The sequence below is a fragment of the Hevea brasiliensis genome, chromosome 2 (assembly GCF_030052815.1).
Source record: "Hevea brasiliensis isolate MT/VB/25A 57/8 chromosome 2, ASM3005281v1, whole genome shotgun sequence".
In the NCBI taxonomy this organism is placed as follows: domain Eukaryota; kingdom Viridiplantae; phylum Streptophyta; class Magnoliopsida; order Malpighiales; family Euphorbiaceae; genus Hevea; species Hevea brasiliensis.
Window position 1 is genome coordinate 119,458,658 of NC_079494.1, and position 24,308 is coordinate 119,482,965.

Consider the following 24,308-nt stretch of genomic DNA (forward strand, 5'->3'; position numbering starts at 1 on the left):
TAATATCCGATCCAATCCATAAATTTTAGTCGTGAAAGTATATAAATATGTATATTTTTTACTAAATTTAATATTTTTTATTATTACTATTTTTTTAAATGGTCCAATGATTGCGTATATCTCTAGAATTAGCAAATGTCTAGAAGCAATTCCTAGAGTCCTACGTTACAATCAGTTTTTTTTTTTAATGGCGCCTTTAAAAGGAGTAACAGAAAAACGAACCGAAATGTTACCGTTGGCAAGCCAAAGCGGGAGCCCTGGAGTATTCTGGCAGCAAGCAAAGCGACGTCGCATGATAGGCTCCTGCGAGAGAACCAAAAGAGCAAAAAAAATTTCAACCGTCCAAGTGTGCGTTGATACCTCGTCTTCCGCAGCTTCTATCCCAACTGCCCTCTCTTCTTCTCCTCCATTTAGCTCAATCCACATTACTTCTCTCACCTTTTCTTTTTCACGTCCATTGCTTGCTCAAACATAGCAATCCAACCCATAAAGGAAAATTTTAGCTGTTAGTTTTTTTTTTTTTTTTCCTCATAAGGATGTTATTGGAGGAGCGGATGGTGCTGGGACTGGTTTGAGAATGGAAAGGAGTTGCAGAGGCGCGGCAGATGGGGTTATGAATTGTGCAGGTTCATTGCCTCGAGGAGGAAACGACGTTGCCGCTGCCGTGGTCATTGTCGAATGCCGTGTCCTATTGCGATTATCGGCATTCGATTCTTTCTGCATTGCTTCCGAGGCTTTCTCCGAGCAAAAACAACATAAAGAACGCAAAGAGTTTTGACTTCGAGAATAGATCAAAGATATTTTTTCCATTTTCTTCTTGGTGCTTTCTGTTTTGTCATTGTTAGCAATGATGACTAGTGGTGTTGTAAGTGGACGAGGAGGACTGTTTTTGGCATCTAACAATGGAACGTATTCTGCAGTGGAGCCTCCTGATGATGAGGCTGATTTCGTAGAAAAAGATCCTACTGGTAGATATGTGCGGGTAAATAGAACACCTTAAGTTTATATAGAATTGTATACCTTGTTCTTTTCTTACCAAAGTAATGATGTTCCAATTAGAAAATTTGAGTGATTCTCATATTCATGGCATTTGCATTGTTTTTGTCGATGATGGCGTGTTTCTTTTTTGGCCAAAAGCATGGCTGAGACTGGGTTTTCTGGCGGCATATCGGCAGCCTGGCATGGGGTAAGGGATTCTGCAAGAGTTGGGACTAAAAGTGGCATTTTTAGTTTACATTGATAGGTGGTAGCTAGCCTTCAGCTTGTTCAGTTGATGTTTTCCCAATATCTTAATTTTTAGTGTCAGCATGACACATTTGAGTTTGTGATGCTTTTCATGGTCTCATTACCATTGGCATTGAAGAGGAAACATTCCATTTTGATTGGACATATTCTTTTTATTTCTGAGGAAGATGTTTTCTCTTTAATGTCATTGATTTCCTTTCTTTTTCTTTTTTCCCTTTCTGTTACAGTATGATGAGATATTGGGCAGGGGTGCTTTCAAGACTGTGTATGCTTCTTATACATTAACTTGCTTCCTGTTTAATGATTTTTTTTTTTCCTTTCAAGGAAGAAGCCAAACTAATTTTCTTGGGTTCCCTAAATATTTTCTTTTCCAGTTACAAGGCATTTGATGAAGTAGATGGAATAGAGGTTGCGTGGAACCAAGTGAGGATTGATGATGTCTTGCAATCACCAGAAGGTTTAGAAAAATTGTATTCTGAAGTTCATCTGCTGAGATCATTGAACCATGAAAATATCTTGAAGTTCTATTACTCCTGGGTGGACGAAAAGATGAAAACTGTTAACATGATCACTGAACTCTTCACGTCTGGGAATCTGAGGCAGTGCGTCACCCCAGGCTTTTTTTTCTTCCTTCATTAATTTTCTCATTATTTTCATTTGAAATTATTGTTTGCCTTCTGATCATCAGATATCGTAAGAAGCATAAGAATGTCGATATGAAGGCAATAAAGAATTGGGCAAGGCAAATTCTCCAAGGTTTAGTCTATCTCCATGGTCATAATCCTCCCATCATTCACAGGGATTTAAAATGTGATAATGTATTTGTTAATGGACATCATGGAGAAGTTAAAATTGGAGACCTTGGATTGGCCATCGTTATGCAGCAGCCTACTGCTAGAAGTGTTATTGGTAATGCACTAATGCTTTTGAATTCCTATACTTTGCCAAAATCAAATTTATTGGAAGTGCTGAATATTTCCCTTCTTCACATCAGGAACTCCTGAGTTTATGGCTCCAGAACTTTACGAAGAGGAATATAATGAACTCATTGACATATACTCTTTTGGGATGTGCATGTTAGAAATGGTTACTTTCGAATACCCATATAGCGAATGTAAAAATCCTGCTCAAATTTATAAGAAGGTTACCTCCGTAAGTTCACCAACCACGAGCTTCTAATCAGATCTCATTTATTACAGATTAATATCTTGATGTTTATTTCACTTATCTGCTTGATATTTTTGACGTGCATTTACCATTCTACAGGGTGTTAAACCTGCTTCCCTTAGTAAAGTGAGCGATCCTCAAATTAAGGAGTTCATTCTGAAATGTCTGGTTCCAGCATCTGAAAGATTGTCTGCAAAAGAGCTTCTCAAAGATCCATTCCTTCAGCTTCAGAATCCCGTAGAATCAATCCGTGATCCCTTGCTCTTACCCAACCAGTATGCTAAATCATCGAGTTTAAACAAGTCAGGACCTCTGTCCATGGACATGGACAGAGACTATAAGCAGCTTTGTTTAAGCTCATGTACTGGAAGCAACAATAATGAAGGCACCAAATTTCCAGTGTTGGAATATCAGAGAGCACATAAGAACAAGGAATTTAGGTTAAGAGGGACAAAAAATGATGAAAATTCTGTATCATTGACATTGCGAATTGCTGACTCTTCTAGTAAGTGAGAGTGGGTTTGAGGAATGTATTTTTTTCCTGTTTCTGAAAATAATTTGAACTGATCCTGGTGACTTGCAGGTCGGGTTAGAAATATTCATTTCCTCTTCTACCTTGATAGTGATACTGCACTATCAGTGTCAAGTGAGATGGCTGAACAACTAGAGTTGGCAGATCATGATGTGGCCTTCATAGCCGAGTTCATTGATTACTTGATTATGAAACTTCTTCCTGGTTGGAAGCCCTCATCCGATTATTGCTTGAGTGGAGTCACAAGTATTTACACGGACTCAGTCCTTGAGAAATCAGTGGCTTCCCCTTGGAATTCAGAGCTAACCAGTGTTTCTGCTCAGCCAGTGGTCGAACAAGATGCTCTCTCTGGGTTTACCACAACTCCTCAAGGAGGTAGCTTACAAGCTGGTGAAGATAATCGCTGTGATAACACTAGCAGCGTCATTTATCATTTTGACAATTATTCTCCTCCAAGTTTGGCTAATATGGAAGATCAAGATTCACAAGCATCAGTTATTTCAGAGATACTGGTTGAAGATGCTTCCTCTAAAATTGATAAAATGTCTGAACTCCCTGATTACAATACTGATGGAGACTTAAGCGGATATGTTTCTGAACCAGAGCTTGGGGATCCCTATTTTGATCACAAATTGGAAAGAAACTATAGTAGTATCGGAGTATGCATTCCAATGAATGAATATGCAAGGAATTCGGAGTTGCCATTTCCCAAGCTAAGTGGAGTACCCAATGATATGAGCTTGACAAGCAACTCTTCATATCTGTTCCTAGTTGGCAAGGATCTAAATGTTGAGCTAAAGCTGCAGCTTGCCACAATTGAAGCACAATACCAGAATTGGTTTCATGAGCTTTCTAGGATGAGGGAGGAAGCAATGGAGACTACCAAAAAGCGATGGACAGCAAAGAAACTAGCTGTTCATTGATTAAGAACACAATTCTAGGCCAATCTTTTGGCTACATATCTTCATTAATCTGTCGATACGGTTGGGACATTGTGAACTGAATCCTCTTACTCGGCTCTTCTTTTGGAATCCTCTATCCTTTGAGACTTAATTTTGTTTGGAAAAACAGTGCATATGTATGATTGTTCAAGTTTGCTGGCATTTTGCATATAATCTATGACTTGTTCTCCTTTTCCATGCCTTATCCATTGCCCTGCAGCCATCATTGCCAGAGTCACATTTTGACAGGATGACTGATCATAAGAACCAGAATCTTGAATTTGATAAAAACTAGCTACCTTATCCAAAGAGAGTTTAAAATCCCACGCTAACTATTCTAGACAAAGAAAGCAGAGTCTGGTATTATCGTACGGAGGCCCCAACAAAGAGTCCATGTCAGGTTTCATTATCATTTCCATTTGCAACCTGGTGTTGACTCGTCGCATATATAGCCTAGTTCATTAACATTTCCACATTCCAAAGTTGCAATGTGGGCATGTTGCTGCTACTAGAAAGGGGAAAAGCATATGTTATAAAAGATAAAGAAAGAAATAATGGGAAATAGGAAAAGAAATGTGAAAAAAAAAAGTCAGAATAACTAGTGAACTCCCAATCCTGAAAAGGGAACTGCCTGGAAGCAGAGCATCAACAAGAACATCATCTGATTAAAACAATCACTTGGTTGATTACCTAGTGCTAAGCTCCTACGGTTAGACTTTAGGCATCCCAACCCAATTGTGGAAAATTTAAATTCGAGATTAACTTCGTCCTAACAAGAATGGGAAAAGAACCTCTCCCACACTGCTGGTGTACTAGTTTTGCTTAACCTGGTAAAGCTCCAATCATCCTTGAATGCAAGAAAACCATTCAATAAAACTTTTGCCCCAAGATTGTGAGGTCCTTCGTACAAAACTTTTTCTTATAATTAACAGATAATAACATCTTTAATAACTTGTCCTTCGATTTATCAAAATATTTTGGACCGTCTAACCACAAAAATTAACCTGAACAATGCTCTCACTCTATTTTTCTGAAATGGGGTAATTTGCGCAATGATGTTTGTTGAAAGATGCCTCATTTTCTGTTAAAATAAAATGCATTAGACTAAGTTTTTAAGAAGTAAATGAAATCGGAGATTTTTACGAACTAGTTGTTATGTTTTTCAATTCAAAATTGTTGCACGCTTATCTCCTTTTTTCTTGCATTTTTGTTAAGCTTTTATGTATAAATACATGCTTTTATGAATAAAAATGAGACTTTTCACTCTCGATACATCTCTTGTATTTAGCCTCTATGTTTCCTCCTCTTAAAACCAACATTGTTTTTGCCACTCAACACATCTTGTCAATGTCCAAAATCATTTTAGAATGAGGGCTTGGCAGACGATCAATCACTAGCAGCTTGCTTGACAACCTTGCCACCTGAGTCAACAAGTTGAACTGTAACATACAAGAAAACACAATGCATGTTGCACATTTGTTTATAATCAATTTCTCTTGATGAGCGCATTTTCCTATCAAAGCATCGATAATTAAGTAAAAAATGTAACCAATAAGTTCTGCGGATTCGCATGCAGCTGTATACCTGCAAAACTTTCAGTTAAGCAGAAAAGAACAAGAAATATGATCAGTAAGGATAATCAGAAAAAGGAGCAAAGTGATGAACTTTTCAGTTTTCAGGAAGAAAAAAGAAAAGCAGTCTAGCAAAAATTCTTCAGTTACCTCTAATGGGCATTGGGCAATATAGGAACATACAATACCTGAAACTACTGGAAAAAAAAAAGCCTTCAGTTTCAGAACCACCTTTCATGATACGCGAATTATATTCATTCGGTATATGAATTATATTTGTGTTATAAAATTTATTTTTCAATTTTACTTATAATTAGCTTGATATATTTATAAAAAAATAAAATACTAATTTAATATAATAATTAATTAATATGATAATTTTAACAAAATAAATATATTATTCAAAATTTAAATGTCATTTCATTATTTAAATCTAACAATTTCATGATGTTTTCACTTAACTAGTCGAATCTAGTAAAAGATATTAGGAATATTAAAATCAAATTCTACTTAAATTCGATATGGGTATTAGGAATAATAATAATAAAAAAAAAAGTAAATTTGTTATTCCTCTCGGTAGGAGGATAATGAATTTAATTTTAAATACATTTTAATTATTTATCTTATACAAAATGAATTACAACTTCACTTTTTTTAATAATTTGACATTTTTAATGAGGATGGGATTGTAATGATTTAAATCTTTTATCTCATGCGCTAAGTATTCAATTATTTAAAAAATTTTAAAATATTAAATTAAAATATTTATTATAACAATTAAATTCAAATATTTTCCAAGTTGATTTTTTTTAAAAATAATTTTACAAATTGACTTAATTCATTTATAACCCTAACTAAACCCCTTTAAGATATTAAAACTTAACTACCCTGTCTATCCTCAATCCTTGTGACGCAAACGCCACCAAAGAAAAATATTCAAAACCTGAAAAATCTCTTAGGTACTTTTACAAGATTCATTGCGATTTTCTTTTTTCCTCCTCTCTCTCAATAAATAATTAAGAGAGGAAGGCATAGTCTCAAGGAACAAGTTGATGTTTGTTAAATCATTAATGGAGTTAAAGGGCATTTCCAATTGGGAGACCTTTTTCTTTTTTTTTCTTTCTTCTTTTATGTTTCTTGCATTTTGCTTTCGGTTTCTTTTTATTTTGGTCCTGACTAATGATCATCTACCCTATGGTGTCATTATCAAGCCTATTTCTTTATTCATTTTACTATAATTTCTTGTTTGGAATCTAAACTCAATAACCGGCCATACCTTAATAATATTTTTTTCATTAGACTATTTCTCAATCATCAATGCCACAAATGTTTTCCAAGCAACATTAATTTCAGCTGGTTTTCGTTTAAGGGCAATCAAGGGGTGATTCAGTTCGAGTTCTTGAGGGAGATAATATGACCCTTTACAATTAACTGATTCCAGGCTTTCTTTTTGTTTTCCTTTTGTTTTTCAAAGCAGTAAATAGCACATTCTTTAATGAAGGATTCGATTCAGCCAAGGCTATACAGCTGCTATAGATGCAGAAACCTGGTGTCCTGTCATGATGATATTATCTCCAAGAGTTTCCAGGTGAACTTGCTTGATCACTCTCTTCAGCCATACAAATCTATTATAATTAGATTTATTATCTTTAATAAATTTGTTTTTTCATTTTAATTGATGTAGCAAACTGAATAGATCCTCTATTCATGATCTTTATTAACAAATTAAGCTCTCTGATCAATGTCATAATTGAAAATCCTTGTGAGCTTTTTGAATACTAAAGTTACCCTGATATGTATGGAGAAATTTCTTTAGGCAAGCAATGGCAGAGCCTTTCTTTTCTCGCATGCAATGAACATAATTGTAGGACATAAAGAGGATCGGCAGATGATTACTGGTCTCCATACGGTTGCTGATGTCTACTGTTCTGACTGCGGAGAGTTGCTGGGTTGGAAGTACGAGAGAGCTTACGAGGAATCGCAGAAGTACAAGGAAGGAAAATTCGTACTCGAAAAATTCAAGATTGTCAAGGAAAACTGGTAGCAATTTGTTTCATCTTATATCAGATGGAGAATCTATTTTGATTGATTGTTTTACGTCTCATTGTTTGTACGTACAAATATCTTTCATATCGCAACTCAATAACTCGCATTGTACTGGTGGCGGCTTGTAATCCAATTAAAACAAGTGAATGTTTGTCTGTTTAGTAATTTCCAGGTAGCTTCCTGTAAACTTCCTGTAGTATCTGGGTTCGAAGGTTTTTTTCACCTATTACGTAAATGCATATGCCATGACGCCCAGTTCTTTGGCAGTCTACTTGCATCAGCCTCGCTGTCTTGGAAGTCTTGCCCTTGATATTTCTATGCCAAGACAAAATCCATTGTACTGGTTTATCAAATCTCTCCTCTGATAAAAGGTTCAAAGGAAACATCACCGTCACCTGAAATTATATATATTGTTTTGATTAAGCGTGCTTAAGTTGTTGATTATGATGATGATCATTATCTTCTTTTCAAAAACTAACTGGAGTAATATTAAATTTCTTCGATAGATTTAGAGCATATTATCATTATCTTCTAAAGCCATTCCTTAAATTGTGAGGGATTACTCAAAATTTTAACTTTTTATTAAGAGTCATTTGGTGTGAATTTGACAAAAAATTTTCCAGGATTCATACGAGAGAAAGAAAGCTACCAATAGATGACAACTTAAACAAAATATGATTTTAAATTATTATACTTGTTAATATGTGAAAGAAAATTTCAAATCCCTTGATTATTTAATTGGTTTTTTTTTTTTTCTATTTACTAAGTAGTAGTAGGTCAATTTCTCTGTTCCTTTCTTTTACTAGAAACATGATGCTACATTTTTCTGAGGTGATTTGGACTAGTTTTCCATAACAATAATAATAATTGGAAGGCAGATGCAATGGATTTTTTAAAACAAAATGGAAGAATCCAAACACCAAAATTGATTGAGAAAGGGAGAGAGAGAACAGGAACCTTCATAGAAGCAACGCATTACAATTTAAGCTACTGCTGTCAGAAATTATCAAGATTGCGTCCAGCCATAAGATCCCCTATTCTAGTCCATAGGCAACTTCCTAGAAACCGTTCAATTTGGAATAAAATAAAACAAAAATCAATACCCGTCAAGAAGGGAGCATTTTTAAAATGTGGACAGCACCATAGACCTTATTAATATGCCTAAATCATCTACCTCTACATGTGTCCTTATCCATGAATCTGACCGTCCATTTGCACGGGTCGTGGATGTATCCCTACATCCTTTGCGCAAAGTAATTCTTGTTCTCTTTTAGTTACTGTATAAACTACCCAGATAAATGTTGGACCATGTAGCTCCAAGGACCATTAACACCTTTAATTGTCTTGGTCTTCCCAACTCCTATATATATGTACATCCATCACCTTATAGGATGTAAGTCCACATCTGAATCTACGTTTTGTCCACGTCTCATTATTTAACAAATAGAACTAGAGGGTTCATTTCTTCTTCAAGAGAAATGGAGAAGGATCAAACTGGCACTAAAATGGCAACAAGCAGCGTGTACGAGGATATGTTACCGGTGATGGCAGAAAAGCTCGATGTAGATGCCTTTGTAGCTGAATTATGCGGTGGCTTTCGGCTTTTGGCAGACACCCAAAGAGGGTTGATCACGTCAGAGAGTCTGAGGAGAAATTCAGCCCTTCTGGGTATGGAGGGGATGAGCAAAGAAGATGCAGAAGAGATGGTCAGGGAAGGAGATCTTGATGGCGATGGAGCGCTCAATGAAACTGAATTTTGCATCCTAATGGTGAGGCTTAGCCCCGAAATGATGGAGAACGCAGAAACTTGGCTTCAGAAGGCACTTGATCAAGAGTTGAGAAAATCATCACGTTAAATTTCTTTATTTGTACCCATTTATTAAGACAGCATCGCTTTTATGGTATTTTAACGGGAAGTTTTATTGAATGAATATGATTAAACTGATGATTTCATTCTGCAGTTATGTAGAAACAAGAGATGCTCTCAGACGAAGAAGAAGTTATGATGATTGCACTAGAAACCAAAATGCACCCATCTCTGAACTCATCAAGAAATGCACTACCACTAGCTACATATTAATCCATTCACAGTAAAAAGAAGATGATGGCCGACCACTCACATTTAAATTTTCCTGAATGGAAGGGACCTAAAACGCTTACCCTACTACAAAACCAAACCAAATTGTTATCGCAGAATCAAAGCGTGCTGACAGGTCCATTGATGAAAATCACCAGTCATAACAACTCGTTAAGTCGGCATACAATAAGAAAGAAACTACAATGCTATGACAACAAAATGAGCTCTCTGTACATGTCAGATCTTAAGCCATTGTAAGTAGCCAAGTACACAATGGCACAAAGAAACTAGCATATATACTTCTTCATATGATGTCCCTTCATGTTCTCAATCGTCTAACTGGTGATCGGCTGTTGAAAATAACACAAGATAGGGGTTAAAAAATGAAAATATCTGTGCCAAAGAGAATACAAACTATTTTATAAAAAAAAAAGCTTAATTATGGATGGAAATTTGAAGCACCTGCGATATCTTCCATACTCAGGGCTTCGAGTCCTACCATAATCAGGACTCCTGCGCCTGTCATAAGCTGGACCATTGTACCTGTCATACACTGGGCTGCGAGCTCTACCATAATCAGGACTAGGTCTCCTGCGATACACAGGGCTTGGAGACCTTCCATGATAACTTCCTCTCCTAGGACTATCATATCTGTCTCCCCTCTCACCATCATCCCTCAAAGCATACTCAACTGACACCACCCTGTCCAATATTTTGCTGCATAAACAACAAATATACAGTTTCTTAATACAGCTGATTAAAAATAAAAATGTAATAATGCCATTTATCCAAGCAGCATAGCAAGAAAGTATACAAACTACTAACCTCATGTGTGTACACTCGAGGGCTTTGGTAGCATCTTCCTGTGTCTCAAACTGCACAAATGCAAAATTCCTCCGAATCCTAACATGGAGAACTTCCCCAAATCTTTCAAAGTGACTCTTTATGTCTTCAACCCTAGTGCGAATTGGATCAAAATTAATTACAAAAAGGGTCTTAGTGGGCTTCTGGTTTGTTATGGACCTGGACCCATCATGATGCCGACCACGTTCACCCTAGAATAGTACAATCTTTAGCCCTTTAAAAATCACTTATGACTACCAAAGGTGAACTTAAAGAGCATGAAAAAGAAACAACAATAACATACCCTAGCCCACTCCACAGATAGCCTGCGTCTGTCATAACCAAATGGCATGTTGTCAAGTCCATGAATGGCATCTGCTGCATCACGTTCATCCCCAAAATAAACAAAGGCAAAACCTGCAAAAGTATAATTAAATGAGAGACAGAATTGATTATGCATGAAGTTGGAGCCACATCCACTCAAGTTGGGTACATCAGCCAAATCAGGATTTCTCTTCCTGGTAAAGCTTAAAAATTATACAACACCTGCATATACTTGATGGGCTGATGCACATAAGGATGTAGAAGCATTGCATGATGAACTAAATCAAGATGTTCGAATTTTAGATTTTTAAATCCAAAGTTTCAGGTCTGAGATGTCAGTGCTAAGCATGGTTCGCCATTCAGACAGCACAAGTCAGAAATTGAAGGCATGGCAAGACAGATTTCATTGATCCCCTATTATCAGTAGTAGAAGGCATGTCATAATAAATTGATTGATCCCGCCATGGCCATTCTTGTGAAATGGCAACTTTTGGGCAGTGTGGTGGGTGAGTTACTGATGGTTGAGTGAAGAAAATGCAGGATGATTCCATCTGTGAGTGGAAGGAGAGCAGGCAAGCAAGAAAGTTTCCAAGCCAATACAAGTGTTTTGCAGAGAAGTTGGCAAGCCCAGATACAAGCTCAATTTTCCTTAGAAGTTCCTGCGTCAAAACAAACACTTAATATGGAGGTGTTCTACAGAGAAATGGCAACTTTTCAGTTGCCATTTTATTTTCAGCCTGGACATTGTAATCAGATAAGATCACTACGTAAGTAGCGTATATCTGAATCCATCAAATTGATTCTTAGAATAAGAACTCTTATCAAGTCAAGAAGGTTGACAGACACTTAAAACAAAAATTAACAATCTTATGAAGAACTCAAAATACTTGGCTTGAAGCTCACCATTAAGGAAAGGGACAAAAAGGCATAATAAGAAACAAGCTTTCATCAAAATCTTTCAAGCAAATAGATCCAAGATAAAAAGAAAATTCGCATCTCAAGCTAAATTAATTAACCATGTTCCAAAGGACAAACTATAAATTGGAGTTTATATGAGTTATGCTTATAAGCAAGGTCCAGACATGATTAACCAATAATTAATTTTTAGAAACACAGCAAAAAACATATAGATTACCAATCCAAACTAGAACCTTGTAGTTTAAATTAAGGCAATCAACCAGAATCAGGAAAGCATAGAGAAGAACTTAACCAGAGAAACGTGAACATCACACCAATGCATGAAAAAAACGAAAGCCCACACTTTTATGCGGATAACATCAACTACAGATTGAATATTATCCACGAATAGAACAAATAACCAAAATTTGTGAAGAAAATAATAATCATCTACCTTGTAAAAGGCAATATCAATCTACTAATGAGACACGGAAAGCAAAAGGTCAAAATAAAAAACAATGTCTAAATCCCGTCCAACTAAATAGAAAAACATACAGATACTATTGAAATTAATTGTGAAACCACATTTCCACTTGTGTTCAAACCTACATGTCTCCTCACTCTCCGCCCCATGATGATAGAACCAACATGAACTCTTAATTCATAATGGGACTCCAGATATCCATGGGAAACGAAAAAACTGGCATAATAAAATGACCCCTCCAAAAAAAAAGAGAATTAAAAACAAAAAAAAAAAGTATACCAGATTTCATGTCCACTCGCTCCACCCTTCCGTACTTGCCGAACAGGCGTTCCAATTCAGATTGGCGAGTCTCGTACTCAAAGTTTCCAACGAAAACCGGCCGCGCCATCTTTGCAATAGAATTTCCCCCTCTAAAACCTCAACAAAACACCCGAAAATAAAATCAAAACCAACGCCCAATGTTCATACACAATGAATTACCAAAAAAAAGGCGCATTAAGGTAACGTTTGTAAATCCTTTACTTTATTGTCAACCAAAAGACCAACACAATCCAATAGGACACCTTTCACGCTTGATTTTGGCAAAGCATAAAACCCTAAATGAAAGAGTATTCTGGGGGCTAAATGCGTGTGATGCGCTTATATAGCGAAACCAAGCCCTTGGGGTTTTAACTCCATGGGCCTTTTGACTGGCACTCTTTTTGGGCTGGGCCAATGCATTATCGCATCAGAATTTTGCAACATAACACAAAGGAAGGACAACATGTATCCGTACACTTTAACCATATAAGAATTCGAAGTCATATCCTTATCTTTTCTTCTCATTTTCAAATTATGCATTAACTGGATGAGAATACTAAATGTAGTAAACATATAAAGTCTCTTCAACACAAACAAGTGGGTGGATCCCATTTTTGGTCAACAAATAGAGCTAATCGTCGGGGTATGCAGAGCTTTTTTAGTACAGGTATAACAAAATTATAGATTGGAAAACGAACAAAACCGAATCTAACGCAACTTTGGATCCCCCCATCAGACACGTACTTGAAATAAATGATTGATTGTGAAGTGGTGGACCTAAGCCTTGTCTTTCAATCTCTCGTGTTTCTCATGCCGCTGGAGAATATTTTCTAAGCAATTCTTCTTTTTAACAAAGAATAATTAATGATATTATAATCTTAATGTCATACTATGCAATTAAATTATGAAAAATAAAAGATATATGGAAGTCTTTTTTATAATGTAACTCTATTATAATAATATAAATATAACTTAAAGAAACAATAAGTTAATAAAATATGTACAAATGTAAAATAATTCTTAATAGATCATAATAATTATTATAAACGTAAGATTCAACTATCACCCTAATAATGATCTTGAAAAAATAAATTCTCACATATCTAAAAAGCGTGTCTGATACAGAGTTTAATTGAGCTATACTAATAATTGAGAGAGACTCCTTAATTTAATAAATTAATTTCTCCCTCTTGACCCTTCTTGATTCACACACTAGACTTTAGCGATTGAAGACTTTCTTGAGATGACCATGTTATCTTTGACTTTATGAAAGAGAATGTACGTGACCTTATGGGTAGAGAGAAGACTATCTTATATATATATATATATATATATATATATATATATATATATATATATATATATATATATATATATATATATATATATATATATCCAAAACTTAATCTGGTACGTCCATCAAGTATCCTTATATAATTAGAATTAGGATTTACTTTAATTAAAGTAATCCTTGTATAATTAGAATTTGTATTAATTAAAGTAAATATCAATTAATATTGGGCCACATTAAAAGAATTGATTTTGGCCTATATAATAATATTAATTACCGGACAAAATCTTACATTCTACCATTTTGCACAATAATTAAGTGATATAAACTTTAATAATATAAACATTAAGCGCGCATGGAATAAACAAATCCTTTCTAAAATTTATTTCTTAATTATCTTCCTATAATAAATTACTAAGTATGGATTATGGCTTTTGTATATTATTTAATCACATACTTCTTTCTATATACCACAACACTAGCAACTTTCCATAGTAGGTGCATAATAGATATATGTATATCACATATGGTCCACAATAATGTCTTAAAAAGACTTTTCTTGTTGTCATTTACTCAAGATATTATGTGTACACAATCATGAGAAACAGAAAATACTTTAATGTATATCAGAAACACATCAATGAGCTTAGAGTGTCAAAGCCAATATATTATACATGAGTACAACAAAGACCCATTACAAGAAAATATTCTTTAAATGTCTTAGGTTGTAAACCTTTAGTCAACGGATCTGCAATCATGAGATCAATATTAATGTGCTCAATAGACACTTTTTGTTTTTGAACTTTCTCCTTAATGGCAAAATACTTTAATTCAATATGTTTGGTATCTTTAGAATATTTGTCGTTCTTGGAGAAAATACTATTGCAGAATTATCACAATAAATTCTCAGCGGCTTGCTAATGATGTCGACTGCCCCAAGTCCTGAGATAAAGTTTCACATCCATAATGCATGAATTGTGGCTTGTAAACATGCCACAAATTCTACTTCCATAGTGGATAAAGCAATAATAGATTGTTTGGCACTTTTTCATGATATTGCCCCTTTAGCTAATAGGAACAGGTAGCCAAAAGTAGATTTTCTACTGTCAACACATCCAGCAAAATCTGAATCTGAGTATCCAACCACTTCTAAATGATTAGATCTCCTATAAGTGAGCATGTGATCCTTAGTTCATTGCAGGTATCATAAAACTTTCTTTGCAGCTTTCCAATGATGGATTCCAGGATTGCTTTGATATCTACCAAGCATTCCAACGGCAAAGCTAGTGTCGGGTCTTGTGCAAGTTTGAGTATACATCAAACTGCCCACAACTGAAGCATAAGGAATTGATTCCATTTCTTTACGTTCCACATCATTCTTTGGACATTGATTGACATTGAATTTGTCTCCTTTTTATATGGGAACAATTCTTGCTAAACATTTATGCATATTAAATATCTCTGGAATTCTATCAATATAGGCTTTCTGAGACAATCCCAACAGTTCTTGTGATCTATTATGGAATATTTATATTCTAATCACAAAGGATGCCTCTCCCATATCTTTCATTTCAAAAATCATTAAGAGAAAATCTTTAATCTCACGTAATATGCTCAAATCATTTGCAACAAGGAAGATATCATCAGCATACAGAATTAAGAAAATAAATTTACTCCTACTGATCTTTTGATATATATATCGATCAACGACGTTTTCCTTAAAATCAAAAGACTTTATGGTATCATTGAACTTAATATACCATTGGTGGGAAGCTTGCTTAAGTACATATATTGATTTCTTAAGTTTACACACCATATGACATTTTCCTTCAATTGAGAAACCTTCAGGTTGGTCCATATAAACTTTCTCTTTAAGTTCTCCATTTAGAAAGGCTGTTTTCACATCTATTTGGTGCAACTCTAAATCATAATGAGCCACCAATGCCATGATAATTCTTAATGAGTCTTTCTTTGAAACTGGTGAAAATATTTCTTTATAGTCAACACCATCCTTTTGAGTAGGGGTGACCACGGTTCAGGAACCAACGGTTATGGTTCCTGAAATGTCGGTTCAGGTTCAATGAAATCATGATCCTAAACCAAACCATCATGGGATGGTTTGGAAGACAGTTTCTGAACCGCCAGTTCCGGTTCGAGCCCCGGTTTAAAACGGTTTAAATGACGGTTCAAAAAATGACAGTTCAAGACGGTTTAGAGAACTGTTTGTAAGCAGTTTAGGAACAGTTTAAGAGTGACTTAAAGGAAAAAATTAGAGGAAAATTTTATTGATTTAGAATTGAAGTTATATTTGTAAAAATATTTTAATTTTTCTTAAAAATCTTTTAATGAAAATAAAATAAGAAAAAAAATAATAGAAATAAGTTATTTTTAAGAAAAATTTAATTAGTAAAGATTTAAACTTATTAAAAAACTAGAGATGAAATTAATTTTTTTTTAAATTAGAAAAAGGTGCATGAATTGAATTTTGCCAATGTATTCCTTTAGGATTTAAAGGAATCAAAATTTTCAGTTATAAGTTGAGAGAATGGAGATTGAGGTGGTTTGTTCATGTGAACTGTAGACATAGAAAAGCTCCAGTTAGACAAGTAGAGCACATTGGGTTAGATGATAGAAAGAAAAAAATAGGTAGACCTAAACTGATTTGGAGGAGAATAGTACAACATGACCTAGAAGCATTACATATTTCTGAGGATTTAATCCAAAATCGTTTAAAGTGGAGAAAGAGAATCCATATAGCCGATCTCAATAAATTTTTGGGATAAAAATTTAGTTGAATTGAGTTGAGTATTACTTGCCCTTTTTTAAAAAATTATATGATAATTGATAATTGAAAAAATATAAAAGAAAAAAAAATCAAAATAGAGGGTATTAAAAATTTTATTGAAGATATAAAATAATAACAGAATAATTGATATAGTATTAAAAATTTCAGTGAGCATATAAAATAATAAAGTAGGGGAGTTGTGAAAGTACTGAGAATTAAAAGGAGTGTAGAAAATAATTATTTAAAAAATTTGAGAGAAATTGAAAGAGCATTAAGAATTAAAGAGAGTGTAGAGAATAATTGTGTAGAGAATTAATGATATATATATATATATATATATATATATATATATATATATATATATATATATATATATAAATGAATTATGAGTGGAGTGAGGTATTTATTGAATTTTTTTTATTTAAATCACCGGTTTGATCCGGTTCTGAACCGTCAGTTCAATTCGGTTCGGAACCGCTGATTTACGGTTTCTAAAAAATATGAACCTGAACTAAACCGTATGTCACACCTTACCCTTTCGTAAGGCATAACATGATTCTATAGTATACTCAATGAATCACCTAACTTCGTCTATCGATAATTTATTAAATACACTATAAGGAATTTTAACCCATTTCAATTCATTTTAATTGATAAAATAATGTTAAAGTATTATTTAAAAACCTTTAATTGGAGTTTAAATACAAAGTAAGAAATTTGATAAATTTTATTTTTCGCAAATTTTATAAAAATTTCCGCAGGGTGCCGTCTATAATTGCGAAAAATAGCTCTTCTAAGACCTGTAAAAAAACACTTCCAATATATATAGTTTTCAAATCCCAACCGCTAATATTTCTCAATTTAACATAATTCAACCAAATCTCAATTCAAAATACACAACTCAAAACATTCTCAAAACAGTTCAATAATCTCATCAATATTGGATTTAACTTAATTTACAGAAACAGGTCTCAATTTATAACAAGAAAAACAAAAATAATATTTTTACAAATTTTTACTGTATAACTACTCAACTAATACAAACGATACATATGAACAAATATTACATCAAACTAATTTACAAGGGTATAAATAAATGCCTATATAAAAACTTCAATGGAGCTCCCCTGTTAACTTAGCAGCTCACTTTACTGCTTTTTCTTTTCCCTTATCTGCGACAGCAAATGAAGCTATAGCTGTATAATTTTTACTCAGTGGTGCACAATACAAATTTAAAGATGATGAATATCAAAATATAAATCAATAAGCACAATTTAAATCATTTCACAATGACAATTCATGGGATTGAAGTCAACTTTTATCATATCATTTTGTCAAATAAATTTATAAATCACAGTATTGCCAATCCATACACAACTTAGGTCATGATACAAAATTTCCAATCAATGCCGTGTTGTATACCACGACAAAGCAATATCAACCCCACTAATCGAAATCAATGAGGGAGGTGGCTAGCTAGCTATATGAGTACTCATCCGATCTCAACCTCAACTGGCAAGCCAAAAAGGGAGGAATATAGTCGATCTCAACACCGTAAATGGAGGAGAAATATAGTGATACTGTCTGAAGGAGTGGAAGCATGAAAAACACAAGTTTATACCATTGAATTCAAAAATTTTCACCTAGAGTCACATGCATCATACAAGATTTATTTTTATCTATTTGATTTCAACGATAAACAATATATTAAAACACTTTTAATATGTTTTTGGATCTGTATTTGCCATTTAAGATTTTAAAATTAATCAGATCAATTTTAGAACCCTCGATTAGATCAAGAATAAATACACTAACCTCTTGATGCACTACAGTATATTTGTGCCTTTTAGATGCGTCTTCAGGACACCAGATGTTATCCCTCTAGCTTGTCCACACTAAGAACTCCTATGGCAGCCCTTGAACAGCTTCTAAAACTTTTTTTATTAATTAGAAAATCAAGTTTTGCCTTTTAAGAGATTAAAGATGTAAACAGGATACTAAAAACGATTTCTAGTATTTTTAATTCAAGAGATTGTTTGTTAATCTCTTGGAATAGATGAGAGATGAAGAAGAAGAGAGGGAGAGCTTCAAAGTGGCGGCACAAAGGAGGAGTAGCTACTAGTTGTATTTTTTTTTCTCTTCATAACAACACTTATATAGCTAGGTTAACACATTAAACCCTTGCCACATTAAACCCTCTTATTGGTTCTAGGTTTAATTGACCCAATCACATTGTGCCAAGTGTCAAACCTATATTTAATCTTAATTTTAATAACCTTACATGATTAAAAGACATTTGGCAAGCTTATGTATAATGCCATGTGTCACCATCTCATGGTGCCACATGTCACCCTGTGAAATGACCAAAATGTCTCTGTGTCTTAATTTTGAGTTCTCAACCCAAAATAATTATTTCTCTTCTTCTAATCAATTTATATCAAATATAAATTAATTAATTAATCTTTATTAATTAATTTCTCATTAATTAAATTTATATTTAAACACTTTAAATATAAATTTAACTTGTACTGTACATCCAATAATCTAGATTTGGTTTCAAGTCATGCTAGGGACTTTGCAATCTAATTGCAAACCAAACCTATTTAATTAATCAATTAAACTCTTTAATTAATTAATTAAATCATATTTAATTAGATGATAACTTGTGTATGTGTGTGACTTATTAGGCTCATCACTAATTGGTAATGAGATATAATATCAATTCTTAATATCATCAGAACTCTTTCTTACCATAAATGATTTCTCTAAATCATTTTATGCACCTCATAGACTATGGTTAACACCTAGCATAGCATGCCATGGCTACCCAAGTAGTAATAAGATTTACCTTAAATGAACCTATAATCATATGTTACCATGCACTAGAATCTCTCTGTTACAAAATCCCAACTCAAGCTGGAGTCATGGTTTATGTCAAACCCCATTTGCTATGAATATTATATTCTCTTTTAATTCCAATTCTTGATTAAAAGATTTTCTCATCGGAAACTCTTTTCTGAATAAATCTATCTGTCCTGGCCAGGAACTTGAAACATCAAGAACAATTAAATGAACATAGGATTTTATCTCTATTTACTTAGAGGAACATATTCTATCTTGATCAACACCTACCTGCATATATAACTAGTAGGAGGCAACACATGCCTATATACCCATACGCAGTACAAGTATGAAAGCAGTATCAAACTCAAACCACCTATATACAAGATAACTGTGCTATCTCAGGTGTAAAGATTATATGCACTGATATGATTTATGACAATGCATTGACAAGAGTAAACTCTATGTGCTTGTCATAAGTGTCACTGGTTTGGCCTACTTATCATTTATAAGTGCCTATCATGTTTGTCATATGGCATGAGACTCACCATTCCATCTTATTTATATCTCATATAAATAACGTGGGAATAAACATGAATACAATCTTTCTAGATAAGTCATGTCCTTATTATGAAGTATCCTCGATTGTGAACCTATTTATGATACTTTGTACTAGAAATACTGTCACTCATATTCTTAACAAATTAAGAATAGAAGTTTTAGCAAAATATCAATGGACCTTTTCTATTACACATAAATATATTATGTAAACGGAAAAGTGGAAATACCTTTTATTAATAAAAACATGTACAAGATACATACTAAATGATATGCTCTAAAGCATACTACTAACACTGTCATGCTAAGTGTGAATTCGAAACCAATTTAAGTTAAGTTATTCAAACATTTCACGCAAAACATAAATCAACTTCTAATTCAAATTTTCTGTAACACCCTCCCGGTAACTACTCCGTACATCCTGCTGCTACGGTGACCAGTGTCGGTCCGGACAGCTAGAATATCCGAAAAAATATTTAAACTAAAGTGAAGAACCATAATCAACTCAATTATTAATAAGAAAAATTTAGTAAAAATTTTAGGAATAAAATACAACCAAGTTAAACGAGCCGGTGCCCTAGCGATGGGTAACTCAGAGGGAAGTTGCGATTCTCGCAACGAGGAGCCCTAGACCCAGGGGAAAAATTATAAAATAATTTTTGGGACTCCAGAGAAGGGTTATTGAGGTTCTTATGGCATTAGAATGCCAAGAAAATATTTAGAAAAATTTTTCAATCGGTACAGACAATTTTGACCCGTTAAGCCAAAATTTTGGTCATTTCGCCTTCAGAGGTGATTTTTGGCTGACTTGTCCAGTTGAGTAAATAATTAATATGACATAAAATATGAATAAACAATACTAGAAATTAAATTGAAAATGAGTAGTGGAAGAAAGAAAAGAAAAAGAGAAAAAGGTTTATTTATGACATCATGGTGATGTCATTAAGAAAACTATAACCAATCATAATTAAGTAACCATTTGACTAACTAATAAAAGAGATAATTGAGACCAAGAAATAAAGAAAAAACCAGCAGCCATCTCTTTCCCATTCCAGCCGAAACCCTTACCCATAGCCAACCTCCATTGACATCTTCAATCAAAGCTTACTTTCTCCCTTCTTTTCACCATAAACCCTAAACCCCTTTCATTAAAAGTTGTCCACTCATCTTGGGAGAGTGTTTGGCAGCCTAGGAAGTGAAGGAAAGTGAAGTTTTGAGTTGGGAAAAATCTGCCTACAAGAGGTTAGTGCACCTATCTACTTAAAACTTTTATTTTCTATGTTAGGGACTTGAAACCAACAAGTATTTGTGAATAAAATGAACCAAACTCATGTGTATGTCCATTAGAGAATTCGGCAGCCCTATTGAAGGTATAGGAATAAGTGTTTTGCTGGTCTTAGAGTGGACTAAAAATGATGTTTAGGATATATATATATATATATATATATATATATATATATATATATATATATGGATGATGAATTGGTATGTTAACTAAGGCATCTTGTAGAAATTATAATGTGAAGCTAGGGTTTTGGGGAGTGAAAATTGGCTTGGCTTATGAAATTGTTAAAGAACATCCTAATGGTCAATTAATGACCATTTGAAGGAATTTGACCTTAATTGGGACTGAAATAAAGCATGGCAAAGGGAATGAGTGTGCTGCCTAGAGGGTGCAGAATGATGACTGAAATTTCAGTCCACTTAGACAGCCATAACTTTGGCTGTGTAGGTCCAATTGGTGTTTGGCCAATTGGACATGAAACTAGGCTTATAATGGAACATTTTTTCTGAAGAAACCATGCCCAAAAGACCAAAGCAAGAGGACCAAAAGTTGGCCCCAATCCGGATACCCTGCAACTGATTCTGCAGAATGACCAAATGAATAGTAACTGTTCATTTGGCCATAACTCACTGTAGATGTGGTCAATTGACCTGAAATTTTTACAGCAACAAGTTAAGACATATAAAAACAACTTTCATGAAGGAACCTACCTCAAATTATGGCCAGAACCCATCCAACCAAGTGATTCCAGTTACTGTTCATGTTACTGTAGATATGGTCAATTCTGCAGATTGGCAATCCGGCCAGCTGTGGTTTTTGGACCATATCTAGAGCTAAAAAACTCCAAATGGAGTGATTCAAAAAAGGAAATTCAACTAGACAAAATAAGGAACAACTTTCATGTTTGCCATTTCTTCAAATTCCCACTGCAACAGTATCCAATGGAACAGTAAAATTGAGCTACAAAAACTGAAAATTCTGTTTCCCTTGGTTTAAACTTTGAAATGGTATAAATGCTTAATGCCAACAAGTTTTGAATGCCAAATGTGGTATATTGGGAGTGCCAAAGTCAATGTACATATTTTCTACCCAAAAGTCAACATTTTTGTTGACCAATGAGGTGAATAGTGACACCAAAAACTTGAAATTCACAAATTGAAGAATTTAAAGGTTTCAAATGCCCTAGTATACCTAACAAGATTGGTTTGGATAGTTTGGCATGCCAATAGGGTTCGATTAGCAAGATCGCACATGGCAATATGCCATTCTGTGATTTTATGGCTTTTAGCCATTCGACCTTGCATTGAGACTTGGCCTTGTGCACGATATTATTCTGACTTGTTAGGCTATTACATTTGCCTGCCGGGAGATGCATATGTGACCGATGGTGTGATGGCGAGGTACTCGATACCCGATGCCGGTTACCCGTTTATCGATCCGATCATCTAGTGTAGGTTACTTGGGCAACCAAATGAATAAAAGAGGGCAAACTAAATGAAATAAAATAAATACCAATAACAAATAAAGAAATAATACACATTCTATACATATTTACTTTCTTCTATTTTCTTTTATTATATTATTGCACCACAAAGCATTATTGCTTAGCGCGTTGCTTTTGCCACGCGTAAGTACTGGAGATACAGATCGTGAGCCCAGTAGACTGCAGACTGGCTGAGTCCATCCTGCGATTACGCACGATGTCCGTGTCACCTCAACCTGCGATTGCATTGGTAGGACACTAGTGTAATTATGATATTGTTGAGCTAATTTTACTTTCTCATATGTATTTGAACTTATGTAATGTATTTCTGACGTTCATGTAAATAATGAAAGCTATGACTATGAATGCAAAATTTGAGCATTTATTTATTGTTTGTATATGAGTATTATGAGAAATGGATGTTTGAGAGATGAAAAGGTTATTGAGAACTGAAATTGAGAAACATTGTTGAGATTTTGGATAGTGGAGTTTGAGATGATAGAATACAAATATTGGAAGTGTTTTAAACAGTTCAAGAAGCTTTTCTCCATTTTTAGCGGTACTCATGGATTTTCTTTAAAATTTTCGGAACCTCAAATAAATAATATTTTTGATAAATGGCTTAAATAAAGTATGTTTCATAAATTATATTCAAAAGCATGATATAAATTAATTAAGGTATATTAGAGTGTGCCGGTACACCGTGTGGCATTACTTACTCGGGTATACTGTACACGGGTAAGGGGTGTCACATTTAGTGGTATCAGAGCACGGTTTAGGCATTTCTGGGCCTAGATTAAGTCCATACCATGCATTGCATTTGTAAGAGTCAAGGTGACACTGATGCAGATCTGTTTGTCTTTCTTATTTTGAATAGGATATGGACCCTTCATCTCAAAGAGCAGTCGAGGAGAAAGTGGAGAGTCATGCTCCACCTGCAGCAGCGGAGATTGGGGGCATGGGAGAACTGCTCACTTGACTCAAGCCGAGCCTGCTCAGCCTCCACAGGCCATGTTCCAGCAAATGGCCGATTTCTTTAGACAAATGGCCGGAGTAATGCCAGCACCACCACCACCACCACCAGCTCCACAGTAGAAATCACACCTGGAAAGCCTAAGAAAGTTTGGAGCAGTGGACTTTTTCGGTAAGAGAGAAGATGACTCTGTTGCAGCCGAGAATTGGTTGAATAGAACGGGCAGAGTCTTAAAACAACTCCACTGCACCTCAGAGCAAAATCTAGAAGCTGCAGTATCCTTGTTGCAAGACGATGCCTACGAATGGTGGGATACTATGTCTAGTGAAGTGCAGCCAGAAGCTGTAACTTGGGACTTCTTTCTCTCCGAGTTCAAGAAGAAATATGTGGGTACTGTATACCTGGAAGAGAGAAGAAGAGAGTTTATTAACCTGAGGCAGAGACAGCTGTCAGTGGCCGAATATGGGAAAGAATTTGTTCGATTGAGCCGCTATGGAAGGGAGATAGTCCCTAATGAAGCTGAAAGATGTAAGAGATTTGAAGAGGGACTAAATGATAACATCAAGATCCAGCTCACTGCCCTGGGAATCACAGAATTTACCAAGTTAGTGAAAGCTGCAATAAAGGTTGAAAAAGTAAGAATAAGTGAGCAGACCAGAAGGGAG

General features: G+C 34.6%; 4 protein-coding genes across 7 annotated transcripts; 3 read left to right on the top strand and 1 right to left on the bottom strand.

The window, feature by feature from the left end:
• The first annotated feature begins 285 nt into the window (after positions 1–285).
• Positions 286–4,081, top strand: LOC110663760 (probable serine/threonine-protein kinase WNK6). Its single transcript, XM_058141009.1, has 7 exons — positions 286–982; positions 1,473–1,510; positions 1,620–1,847; positions 1,934–2,154; positions 2,240–2,397; positions 2,512–2,917; positions 2,996–4,081. Exons 1-7 carry the CDS (start codon positions 848–850, stop codon positions 3,865–3,867), a joined length of 2,058 nt encoding a protein of 685 aa, XP_057996992.1. The 5' UTR covers positions 286–847; the 3' UTR covers positions 3,868–4,081.
• A 2,175-nt stretch (positions 4,082–6,256) lies between these two features.
• LOC110663762 (protein yippee-like At4g27745) lies at positions 6,257–7,667 on the top strand. 2 transcript variants are annotated; one of them, XM_021823170.2, is made up of 3 exons: positions 6,257–6,415; positions 6,934–7,044; positions 7,273–7,667. In XM_021823170.2, the coding sequence occupies exons 2-3, from the start codon at positions 6,952–6,954 to the stop codon at positions 7,498–7,500; spliced, it is 321 nt and encodes a 106-aa protein (XP_021678862.1). In that variant the 5' UTR covers positions 6,257–6,415; positions 6,934–6,951; the 3' UTR covers positions 7,501–7,667. The 2 variants fall into 2 exon arrangements, with proteins under 2 accessions (XP_021678862.1, XP_021678863.1); XM_021823171.2 differs by lacking the exon at positions 6,257–6,415 and having other exon boundaries at positions 6,433–7,044.
• Positions 7,668–8,744: 1,077 nt separating this feature from the next.
• On the top strand, positions 8,745–9,447 carry LOC110663764 (calcium-binding protein KIC). The gene has a single exon (XM_021823176.2). It carries the CDS (start codon positions 8,981–8,983, stop codon positions 9,356–9,358), a length of 378 nt encoding a protein of 125 aa, XP_021678868.2. The 5' UTR covers positions 8,745–8,980; the 3' UTR covers positions 9,359–9,447.
• Positions 9,448–9,694: 247 nt separating this feature from the next.
• Positions 9,695–12,774, bottom strand: LOC110663763 (serine/arginine-rich splicing factor RS31). 3 transcript variants are annotated; one of them, XM_021823172.2, is made up of 6 exons: positions 12,650–12,774; positions 12,407–12,544; positions 10,727–10,839; positions 10,405–10,634; positions 10,042–10,296; positions 9,695–9,929 (listed from the first exon to the last, which is right to left on the bottom strand). In XM_021823172.2, the coding sequence occupies exons 2-6, from the start codon at positions 12,513–12,515 to the stop codon at positions 9,899–9,901; spliced, it is 738 nt and encodes a 245-aa protein (XP_021678864.1). In that variant the 5' UTR covers positions 12,516–12,544; positions 12,650–12,774; the 3' UTR covers positions 9,695–9,898. The 3 variants fall into 3 exon arrangements, with proteins under 3 accessions (XP_021678864.1, XP_057997013.1, XP_021678865.1); XM_058141030.1 differs by having other exon boundaries at positions 12,407–12,537; positions 12,650–12,755; XM_021823173.2 differs by having other exon boundaries at positions 12,407–12,734.
• Between the last annotated feature and the right edge of the window lie 11,534 nt (positions 12,775–24,308).

Bases quoted from the DNA above. Each gene is read 5' to 3' on its own strand.
- LOC110663762 (XM_021823170.2), top strand. From the start codon at position 6,952: ATGAAGGATTCGATTCAGCCAAGGCTATACAGCTGCTATAGATGCAGA. The intron at 7,045-7,272 runs GTGAACTTGCTT...AAATTTCTTTAG, and splicing joins TTATCTCCAAGAGTTTCCAG to GCAAGCAATGGCAGAGCCTT.
- LOC110663760 (XM_058141009.1), top strand. From the start codon at position 848: ATGATGACTAGTGGTGTTGTAAGTGGACGAGGAGGACTGTTTTTGGCA. The intron at 983-1,472 runs GTAAATAGAACA...TTTCTGTTACAG, and splicing joins CTACTGGTAGATATGTGCGG to TATGATGAGATATTGGGCAG. The intron at 2,918-2,995 runs GTAAGTGAGAGT...GGTGACTTGCAG, and splicing joins GCGAATTGCTGACTCTTCTA to GTCGGGTTAGAAATATTCAT.
- LOC110663763 (XM_021823172.2), bottom strand. From the start codon at position 12,515: ATGGCGCGGCCGGTTTTCGTTGGAAACTTTGAGTACGAGACTCGCCAA. The intron at 10,840-12,406 runs GTATACTTTTTT...ATACTTTTGCAG, and splicing joins GCGAGTGGACATGAAATCTG to GTTTTGCCTTTGTTTATTTT. The intron at 10,635-10,726 runs GTATGTTATTGT...GTACTATTCTAG, and splicing joins TATCTGTGGAGTGGGCTAGG to GGTGAACGTGGTCGGCATCA.
- LOC110663764 (XM_021823176.2), top strand. From the start codon at position 8,981: ATGGAGAAGGATCAAACTGGCACTAAAATGGCAACAAGCAGCGTGTAC.